General features: G+C 40.1%; 2 protein-coding genes across 2 annotated transcripts; one reads left to right on the forward strand and one right to left on the reverse strand.

The window, feature by feature from the left end:
- The first annotated feature begins 82 nt into the window (after positions 1–82).
- Positions 83–1467, forward strand: LOC146979709 (uncharacterized protein C3orf85-like). The gene is made up of 5 exons (XM_085788721.1): positions 83–293; positions 406–441; positions 580–704; positions 790–875; positions 1191–1467. Exons 2-5 carry the CDS (start codon positions 408–410, stop codon positions 1270–1272), a joined length of 327 nt encoding a protein of 108 aa, XP_085644847.1. The 5' UTR covers positions 83–293; positions 406–407; the 3' UTR covers positions 1273–1467.
- Positions 1468–2103: 636 nt separating this feature from the next.
- LOC146979710 (neuronal acetylcholine receptor subunit non-alpha-3-like) lies at positions 2104–8802 on the reverse strand. Its single transcript, XM_085789704.1, has 6 exons — positions 8538–8802; positions 6943–7094; positions 4778–4822; positions 4474–4583; positions 3260–4169; positions 2104–3146 (listed from the first exon to the last, which is right to left on the reverse strand). The coding sequence occupies exons 1-6, from the start codon at positions 8599–8601 to the stop codon at positions 2982–2984; spliced, it is 1446 nt and encodes a 481-aa protein (XP_085645830.1). The 5' UTR covers positions 8602–8802; the 3' UTR covers positions 2104–2981.
- Positions 8803–10981: the final 2179 nt, after the last annotated feature.

Below are 10981 nucleotides of genomic sequence, written 5' to 3' on the forward strand. Positions count from 1 at the left end.
GTGTACTGTCCAGACGGCGCCGTCTTTATGTTGAATCTCACAGCCTGACCAGCTGTGTGTGTGTGTGTGTGTGTGTGTGTGTGTGTTTGGATAGTTTGTCCGTGCTCTGGCAGTCACATAAGTGGCTACCTCGAGTGACCGGCCTCATGCTTGAGTCCATTCATCGCCCTCCGGTTCCTGGGAAAACATCTGTGAATGAAACTCTTGTCCACTTTCACGTACAGCTGAGAGATTCTGAGCTCTGAAGACACTGAGGCATTTAACAGATCAACCGCTCACTGCTCACACTGCAGGTAAATCACACATTTTGTCTTTCTAAATAACTTTGCTGTAGATCTTTAAGATGAAATCAGTCAATAATCTTTAAAAGAAAAAAACTTTGTAACATATTTTCACATTTCATAGACATGAAGGCTGTGATCCTGTTTGCTCTTTTGAGTGGTAAGTTTGACATTTTCATGCATAAGTACCTGTTCATGTATGTAAATTGTGTTTTATGGTATTCCCTTACTTGCCATTTATTCTCTTTATATTTATGGTGTTTTTTGTAATAGTTATATGGTTAACAATGTGTTTTAGGGGTTTTTGCTGCCCCATTCATGAAAGAAGAGGAGGCAAAGCGATTCATCAGGCTGAAGAGACAGGCAGGATACTGGGATCCACACCACGCTCAGAACCAGTGGGGTTACACCATTCAAGAACAGGTGACACTGTGTTGTGGTGTGGAAGCATAGAGTAAGCCAGCTGGAGCATTTCTGTGACAAAGTATCTAATCTTTCATCCCTCCAGGCTAACGAGTACTGGACGGCTCTACGAACAGATGCTCAGTATTACATGGACATGGGTAACCTGATGTTTGACCGCTCTGTGGCTACGTGAGTGTGACACTAAGGTGTTTTATTTTGCAAGTGAAAGTAGTTTTATCACTGTATTTTTCCGAGTGCTACACTGACACAAAATTGTCCACTGAGCAACTCATTGTTTTTCAAAGTGTGCTGCCATTTGAAACTGGTAATGTGTCCATATTGAAAAGTGTAGCTTGAAATATTGAACCTAAAAACATCTTGCTTTTAATCATATGATATTATTTCCTGTGCAATGTTAAGATACCTCCTCTTTTAAATTATATGACAAATATTCTTGTATTTCTCTTTTTTTATTTATCTGTCTTTCATCTGCCTACGTTGCAGTGAAAACAACAGGATGTATATGGAGATGCTGCGAAATGCAAGAGCTCACCTGGACAGCCAGACAGGTCAGCAAAGAAAATAAAGAAGAGGAAACTGAAGAGATGATAATTATTTTTGCTTTTTAATCTATACTGTATCTCTATTGAGAGCATATTATAACATAGAATAATTACAGTTAAAAAGCTGCATAATATACTGGATTCTTCAAACAAACGGACTGTATCAAGGCCACACTTCCATAGGTAAAATATATTAAACCAGTTTAAAATCCAAAATGGTACCAAGATATGAAACACAACACGTAGATGCTTTGATAAAGATGTTCATACTATTACTACTATCTGATATATGGTTAGATTCAGTGCTAACCATATATCAGTGCTATACATATTTCTTGTATTTAATATCCCTCAACAACAAATCTTGTGGTGCGGTGCTTTTGGTGGTTCAGGGAAAGTGGACGTGGTTTACAGAGACACATTTATTTCATAAAGGTCTTTGAGGGGAAGGGAATCCTGAGTGTTGTTTTCTGTGTTTACCAGTGGGTGGTGCTGCCATCTGCCACTGTGCCTTTAATCTAAACCTTTCTTGTCGGATGTGGGTTACTGGACTGTTACTTAGAATATAAAGGATCGCTGAGGTAAACTAAAGTTAAGCTTGGCATTAAGTATGCAAAGGAGGAACTGTGTATTCAAAATTGTTTTATTAGTGTGATGAAGTACATTTGAACAGAACAAATACTGTACTTTTAAGGACTGGATAATTAAGAAAGGAAATGTCAATGAAATTAATTAATTAATTACACTATATACTGTAATGGTGGATGAGACAGGCAAGGTATTTGACAGACAACAGTATTTAACAGAAATATATGAGATGTTCAGACTCAACCTCACACATTAGGACTCTTTTGACACTTTTAATGTCTCCAAAGATTGCACATGCAAACATGTACAGTACAAGGTGGTGGCATGTCTGATGAATGTGCAACGCAGTCCACATGTTACTGGTTCCTTGAGAGATTAAATCGGTTTTTAAAACAGTCAGCTTTTATTACAGTATGCTACTAAAACACATATACAGTAAGAGGTATTTTGTGCTTCAGGTATGTGATTACCATATCATTGTGCCAGAATTGGTATGTTTAATGTGAACATATTATTCACTCAAAACAGAAAGTCTAGATAGCTGTTCTTATGTTTTTTTAACTGTACCACACCAGACAGGAAATCCATTCTTCACCCTGATGACACAATTCAAGAAAACAAATCCATCACATACCATCTATGGCAATTAATTAATAACAAGGAAGTCAGCTGAGTATATGAATCAAGCCCATAAAACAATTTGTACTATGTTCTGTAGTTTAGGCTGAATACAGTTGGCTGGGTTGTCTTAAACATTTTTACACTGTTTTCATTCAAGTTTCATTTGTTTAATCTTAAATAGCTTTCTAACATGACCAGCATTTGTGATCTAGTCCTACTAATAGCTGCATGCTCCCCTCTAGTGTAAATATTGTATGGCTCTGGCAATAAACAGGCTCATTTGCAGATCTCGCTAAGTTTGTTTCATTATCTACAAACACAACATTACATGACCTTAGAGTAACTTCAAACTTAATGACATATGAAACATTTTACGCTGTGGATTTAGAGAAAAGTAAATAAAAGTTCACCTTTAGAAAGCACCTTTAGAAACAAGTTTCTTGTTCTGTGGTTATAAATATTTTGGAAATTTGGGAAAGTGGATCATCGGTTTCCTGTGAAAGTGTGTGTGTTATTGTTATTGCTAGTTTGAAGGTGGATCCTCATTTCCAATCGGAGGAGGGACTTTCATGAACATCTGCAGAGCTGGTGTGAAGATGAGGATGGTGCCCAGTACTGAGGCAGTGAGGAAAGCCCACAGGAAGATCCTGTCTAATACCTGGGCCACAAACTTCCAGTCTTGTACCACCTGGGGAAAAGAGGAGATTACATGGTACGACAGCAATGCATTGAAATATTGAAGCCTGAGAACTTCTGATTACTGGTATTACTTAAATCTTTCTTGAGTGATACTATACACACCTCACGAATGAAGTGCTCCTTGCGGATGTGTCTGCTGATGTACCGCACTGAAGAGATGGCCTTCTCCAACATGGTCGCCCAGGCTTCTTCCTCCTTCCCCTCAGAAGTCGTCTGTCCATGAGCTCCACTCCTCTGCCCTCCTCTCCGACCTCCAGAGCGAGGCTTCAGCTCGGGGCTTTCAGGAGCCAGCTCTGGGTAGTGGTAGCGGTCAATGTGTCCGCGCATGCAGAGCAACCTCGGCAGTTTCTGGAGGAAGAGGTTGCGAACCCATGGCGACATCGGGTGGTAGGTGGCTGAGGAGCGGTGGTGGACGTTGATGACAAAGACAGTGACGATGATCGAGAGGGTAACGAATATCATGATGAAGAGCAGGTATTCTCCGATGAGCGGGATCACCTTGGAGGAGGAGGGTATGATCTCCTCTATGACCAGGAGGAACACAGTGAGAGACACAAGGACAGAGGTGGAAAGTGACAGCTTCTCTCCCTCATCTGAGGGAAGGTAAAACACCAAGACTGTCAGAAAGGACAAACCCAAACAAGGAATGATGAGGAAGAGTGTGTAAAACAGTGGTAGCCTCTTCAGAATGAAGGAATACGTGATGAAGGGGTATGAATACAAGCCATCCTTCCGATTTCCTCTTGCACCAGTGGCACTTAGGATCTCCCACTCCCCGTTATCAAAGAAGTCCTTCCGATCTACCTGGTTGTCCATCAGAACCAGGTCAACCATGTTGCCATCGTAGGTCCAGGAGCCAAACTTCATGGAGCAGTTCTGGCGGTCAAATGGAAAGAAGGTGACATCCATGGTGCAGGCGGACTTATAACTTGCAGGTGGTGTCCAGGTGATGGTACCATTGAACTTAACAATTGCTTTGGTCATTAGGGACCCCTCAAACCGCCCATCAGCACTGAGGAAACATGAAGCAGAAGTAAAGAAAATCTGTCACTCGTTCTCGTCTGTATTTGCTGATTATATTTCTATTGGTTATCTTGGTATTTTATGGTTTTATCTGGATTTAAATCACTTTCTGACATTCAAAAAACGTTATGCGCACATTTCCTGTTTTACGTATCAATAATATCAAAAGCTATAACTAACAATTAAAAAAAACAGAAAGTTAATTGTATGTTCAAACGTTACAAATGTGTAGCTTTTGTCTAAAATAAATGACAACAACAAACAAAACTGACACAAGCTCAGAGCAGTCTTACTTCTCATAGAGGACGATGTCTGGGAGCCAGATATTTTCCGAGGGAACTCTGATGGAGGTGATTCCTCCATACTTCTCTGGGTTCCATCGAAGTTTGTAATCAGTCCATTCCTGGTAAATAGACACAGGATATAGTAATTTTTTGTTTGACTTTATCTGAATGAAAAAACATTATTCACCTTAGATAATGAGAAATAAAATTCAATTTTCTGCTCTACTGAATTGATATTATCTTGCTCTCTTATTGCTCTTCTTATTCAAATCGTAAAATTTAATGTAACCATGAAGTTTAGCCTCTTACTTACCTGACAAAGCCATACATTAGTTGTCATGAGCTGATTTTTCTCATCCTGAATATGAAGACAACACAAAAACAAAAATATAAATAATATATAATACCAGTATGTCAGGCTAAATTAATTATGTTACTTAATGCTTAAATTAAAACATTCATAAAGCAAGAAAGAGGGAATAGGGGTGGATGTGTGGTAACTTGTTTACAACACACATCCTTTTTGAAAGCATCAGATGCGATTAGTGGACAAGATGAGAAGCTTGGTTCAAAGTAAACTAAATTACCCTTTCCTTTCAGTGAAATCAGACAGAATCTCATTTTACTCTCCCTGCCACGACCTTAGCAAACAAGAAAAAGACACATGACACCGGAGGTGGGTGCAGTGGACTGAGCTGAAGCAATACAAATACAGCAAGAATTAAAGTAAGACAGGAATAACAGGAACAGAGAGATCGTGAGCAGCTATCACAGGCTTGTTTCCACATAGAAGTGAGAGGAATAAACCAGGCAGAAGTGAAAGGGACATATTCAAATACCTTCTCCAGCCAAGAGGTCATGTTTTCACCAGTGTCTGTTAATTTATTTTGTCAGCAGCATTATGCAAACAGTTTTGAACTGATTTGCACCAAACTTGGTGGAAGAATAGGGTATTGGCCAGGGAGGAAGCCAATCAGTGTTGCTGCTCTTCCAGTTAAAGGGGTAGGTCCTGGATTGCCCTTATCACGCTCCTTAACAATGCAAGATATGGCATTTATCAGAAAAACTGACTGGATGTATGTACCTTGAGACATAGTGCCTTTATCTATGAGCTTATACAACCGAGATCCAGACAATAATCCAGATCTGGTGGAATAAAAGCTTTGGCTGTGACCGAGGCCCACGCTCTACTGAGTGCTAGTTTAGCTGTTCAGTGCATCCAGTCCTGGCCTCGGCTGTCAGAGTGAGTTGGATATTTTGGTGATCACACAAAGCAGAGGTGAACCATAATCTAATACAGACATATGCAGCAGCCCATAAAGACTCAGGGGACAGTGTTGCCAAGCTGCTGTATCTCTTGTTAGTTCTCTTTTCCTCTCTCTATTCCAAAATCAAACAGATCAAGATAAATCCACCTTCTATGCAGAACCACGAAGGGCTTTGTTTAATTAATCCCTGACTGTCCTCTTGCAGCATGTCTCAGGTGGAAGGATGCAGAGTTAAATCTAAACTGGTTGAGATGAATATTTCAAGCCAAGAAGAGTGGTTCCTCCATTAGCATTCCCCGTTTTCTCCCCTTGAACACCTAAACCATCTCAACCTATCACAGCAAGCTTCTGAAATATTAAAGGAACACTCCACAGAGAGAAAGACTGTGTGGTTGTAGATACGAATAGAGTGTTCTAGATCTATTTCAGGACCATGGAAAGCTCCACACTGTGACACTGCAGCTGTTTGGTTTCAGCACCATGGAGAGAGACACTGCTGGAAGAAAATAGCAACCACATCTAACTTTTGTTCTCCGATTAGTCTTATTTTCACATTTGCTAACATTTGCTCTTCAGTGTACAATTTTACATCATAATATGGCTCGTTTACAATTCAGTTTAGCTGTTATAGTAATAAGACTGGCAATAGTCTATATTTTTTATTTAATGCAACAAATCCATAAAACAGCCCCAGTTAAAAATGTTTGACTCCATCTGTCAAGGTTTTATACCAACACCACCACAACATCTATGACTCTTACTCCCATTTATTCCTAATGAAAAATTAATCAAAATAAATATGAATTAAAAAAAAAAAATACACATACATAGACCACATTTATGTTGAAAAGCAAAAGTACTTAGAATTACAATTACTTACAATTTACAGAGGTAAATGATTTCTTAAAACAGCTGAGGTCAGTAATGGATAGCAGACAAAACACATTGTTCATTTGTTGGGGACATTTACAGATAGCGAGTTATTTCTGACAGCTGGAAGCAACTTCAATGAAAAATTGTGGGATTTGAGATGAACTCAGTATATTTTTGTACATATGAATACACTCGTGGAGAGTTGTTTGGAGACATTAGCATTTGGATAAGTTTTACATTGTTTGAGTAATGGGTTAGAAATGAATTAAGTCCAATGCAATATCCTCAGGAAGACATTGATAGATATTTTTTGAGTGTGTTGTGGATTCATCCTTACCACATCAACCAGCTGGGAGATTTTGAGTCCAAAGCGAACTCTAATAGTGTCATTGGCACGCTGAATTGGCCTGACCCAGCGCTGATAGCCTTGGAAAAGGTTCTTCAGCAGGGCATCCTCCATCTCCGCCAAGGATACAAACTCACTTGGAGCTGTAATAACAAGTATCACATAGACACTCAAGTTAAGTTCACCTTGACAGTGCTTTCTCACAATTATGGTTACAACTTAGAACAGCAGACTTTCAACACTTGTCATAGTCCAATTGTTGCACTCAGTTTGCCATAGTTTGCCTTTTAACTGAACTATATGTGAATAACATATGTACTTATTGCATTACTTGGAATGTTAATCTTATGGCAAGTTGGAGAAACTGACCATTGTTAGTAGTTATAAATTGTGTTTGACCACTTATCTGGCCCAAGAGCATAAACAAGATTGTCCCTTCTGCAGGTTTTCTGGGGCATGTCAGAGACAATAAGTAAATGCATATGTAAAACAAAAGCAAATGCGAGTGGATACACAAGTTCTCTTGCTCCAAATCCAGATAACATTAGTCTATATGAATATATACAGTATGATTCATGGAAATCAAAGCCTCAGTCATCAAATTGTGTATACAGACAGGTGTGTAGATACTGGACTAAAAGACAGGATGAGGCGAGCCTGATGCTGCTCGGAGGAGCTACAAATGAAGGGGGAGGGGACAGATATACTGTAATATAACAGTGTTCAGAAGCTGGGCAGTCAGCAAATAAGTCCGCCTGAGGCAATATGAGGTCTCTGAAGCGACAGAGACATTTATATTGACAACAGATAGCTATCAGGTCAGACACACTGGGCATAAAGTTCAAGAGCTAATGTACATGCAGTGAGGAAGTGTGTGGACCTTTAACCTAATGCTGGTTCCTCCAACGGCTTCACATCTGTCTGACATCATCTGTGAAGGGATCATGGTGAACAGCTGTAAAATATCCACAAAGCGATCGTAAAACTGTCGCTTGAGTGAGCATTGTAATCCCACTGGATCACCTCTGCCTGCACTTTCAAGGACTCAGTGAGGTGCACAGAGAGCTGGGTGGTGACATCTGACACCTGTGTTCCTGTTTGTCTGAGGACCTGTCAAATTCAGCATAATAAAAGCTGGGCCATAACAAATCACTGATGAACTTGACATAGGGGTGCAGTGAAATAACTGATTCTAACTAACTACATAGCTACATCTAATTAGTTTTGTTTGTTTTAAATTGTGTTTCTCGGGTTGTTGCTTATTTCACAATTACACACCCCACATAAAAAGAAAACTGTGGAAAATGCCCTTCCCAGATGTCATGGATCAAAATGAGAGTTACACACTTGAAAAGAGACAAGGAGAAAGTAAAATCTGAAGCTGTGATTGTCGCAAAATAAGAACAATAGGGCACTATTGGATAAGCAATGAATAAGGTAGTTTTTGTTTTGACGAGGTCATCAGAGGTTGTGCGCAGTTGATCTAAATCTTTACATGAACGTCGTCGTATTTCGCTTTCTTTTATCCAAAATATAACAATACTAGTACATTCACAAATAGGCTTTTTAGAAAATAGTTTTCTTACCGGCGATGGCGGCGAAGGAGAGAGGGTAGCAGGTGCACAGGATGAGGAAGACCGCCAACTTCATGATGATGATGGTTGGTGTCCTGATCCGCAGCTGAGCGCTCCAGGAGCCTCCTTAGTTTACTATCGGCTACTGCACACGCACCGAAATGGCAGAAACACTGAGGTTTCCATCAGTAGTGACTAAACACACCACGGAAAGGAATCTGAGCCCGCTGCCGCTGGACGGAGGGCAGGGACCCGGTGTGGGGGCGCACGTGGCCGGTGTGCGCGTATTCACTGTGACTCCGGTCGGTCACACGAGGAGCTTCGGTCAGCGGGGCGGCTCTCTGGAGGAAGAGCTGGAGGGAGGGAGGGAGAGGGAGGAGAGATAGGCTGGCTACCCGGGTGGGGCCGAAGTGTGCGAGTTTAAAAGCAGCTGTCAACCATAAAGCAAGTTCTGATCTCTGTTGCATCGATGCTCACTGATTAGTTTTATTACTAACTATAATGTCGCCCATATAAAAGCACTGGTAGGCTATGGTATTGCTTATCGACTTTGAAATCTAAATCTTACTGTAAGTATTCCCACATTTTTTAAACGGAACTGTTGGCAAATTATGACTTGGATAGGCTATATATTTGTGATCTTACAATGATACAATAGCCTACTGATGATAATGTGAAATGTGCTGTAACTGTAGTGGCAAAGTCTGGATGTTATGCGGCACACACAGTTCCGTATCCTCCGCAAGAGAGCGGGGTCTGTTTGGCTGATGTGGTGAGATCCGCTGGGTATGTCACTGTCGTTTCTCATCCACTGGAGAGCGCTAATACTGTAGGTCCACTAACGTGGGAGATCAGCTTAATGGTGATTAAATTACATTAGAGGCTGTTGTTTAAGTGGTGAGACAAATATCTGATGGGGCAAAGCTTTAGGATACTTGAACCTGTAGTTACAGACCAGCAGGGTAATGGAAAAGTAACTGCTGCTATTTGCAGTTTTAGGTTTATGGTGATGATTATCATGATTAAAGGGCTCAACAGGCCCAGCATTAGTTTCTAGGCAAGGTGGTGCTGATGTGTGAGTACTGGTGGAGTACACTTACAAAAAGCGAATCCAAATCCAATATTTGACTGTAAACTCAAGTACAGTTATTTTTTAGGGTCATTTAGAGTCACAATGTTTGAAACAAAACCCACAAATGAGAAAGTTCAACTGTAAATGTAGCTACACCTAGAATTATGATAGAAATTGAACCTAAAAGCAAAGAAGGATCCAACAATAGAAGGAAAAAAAGCCTGATTGTGTTACATAATAAACAAATTTTGATTCCTTATTTAAGTCGTTATTCAGTTTTAATCATTTATTTAATCCTGGCCCTAAATTATAATGTTATCAAGAAGGCTATCAAGCAGTAGGCTACAAACATCCTTATTTAACAGTTATTGAATTAGAAAAACTAAGGCAAACTTACAGGCTGCTGTGACTCCTCTGCAGTGAGTCTGAAGACTTTTCCTCCAGTCTTGTAGATGGATGGAAGAAGCAGAGTTGTCAGGACCTTCTACTCTCAGTTTTACTTACTTCACAACTTGAGCATTTCTCTGCTCTGGGGTTGATGATTGTTACTTAACAGTGTGCTAACTGTGTGGCCTATTATGACGACAGGAAGTGATGTCACACCTAACAATTAACAACATTCTCTTTGTGGAATTTAGTCTGAGTGTGAATTTGTGAAGCAGATGGAGGTTGCAGAGTGAGGACAGAAGAGCAGAGAGACAGGGGTAAGCAGGGAAGACATAACCTATCAACAAGGATACGCTCTGGAGTCAAAAATGCCTACGATGCTCCAGGTAGGCCTCTCAGCAGGAAGGTTAACAGCTTTCTTACTGATCTTGGGTTTTTTTTTTTATATCTAGGCCTAGATTTTAAAACAGGCACAATAGCCTAGCTTACACAACCTCACCTGTGACTCTCAAAACAGCAGGTACTGTAAGTCTGCTTCAATCAATCAATCAATCAATCAATCAATCAATCAATCAATCAATCAATCAGTCAAACTTTATTTATAGAGCACCTTATTCAAACACAGAGAGAGAGAGACGTAGCCTAAAAACATTGAGTTGATTAAAAACACTACCACTGTGTTTCACACTGGACCGAGTTGTTGTGATGCTTCTTTTGGCTGAATAGGTGAGTTAGCAACCGTTAACATTAGCTGATAGGTTAAGGTTGGTTAAAACAAGCTAAAAAGTGAGCTTGCTAAACATTGGTCTCATTAGAAATTTGATGACCAAACTCTAAAGTAAGTAACTATCAGGAACTAGAAAACAAGAACTCAGCGAACAGCAACCAACTCATTAATATTCCCCCAAATAAACACACACTAATGATGGAAGAGGTGGTTTATACACCACAGCTGAAAACAGTAACACATTTCATATAACTCTGCTGCCAAATGATT

The sequence above is a fragment of the Trachurus japonicus genome, chromosome 10 (assembly GCF_045865225.1).
Source record: "Trachurus japonicus isolate A0001 chromosome 10, Traja_1.0".
Classification (NCBI taxonomy): Eukaryota; Metazoa; Chordata; class Actinopteri; order Carangiformes; family Carangidae; genus Trachurus; species Trachurus japonicus.

Coding starts and splice junctions, on each gene's coding strand:
- LOC146979709 (XM_085788721.1), top strand. CDS start 408: ATGAAGGCTGTGATCCTGTTTGCTCTTTTGAGTG. Junction 442..579: donor CCTGTTTGCTCTTTTGAGTG/GTAAGTTTGACA, acceptor AATGTGTTTTAG/GGGTTTTTGCTGCCCCATTC. Junction 705..789: donor GTTACACCATTCAAGAACAG/GTGACACTGTGT, acceptor TCATCCCTCCAG/GCTAACGAGTACTGGACGGC.
- LOC146979710 (XM_085789704.1), bottom strand. CDS start 8,601: ATGAAGTTGGCGGTCTTCCTCATCCTGTGCACCTGCTACCCTCTCTCC. Junction 4,170..4,473: donor GACATCGTCCTCTATGAGAA/GTAAGACTGCTC, acceptor ATGTTTCCTCAG/TGCTGATGGGCGGTTTGAGG. Junction 3,147..3,259: donor AGGAGCACTTCATTCGTGAG/GTGTGTATAGTA, acceptor TCTTTTCCCCAG/GTGGTACAAGACTGGAAGTT.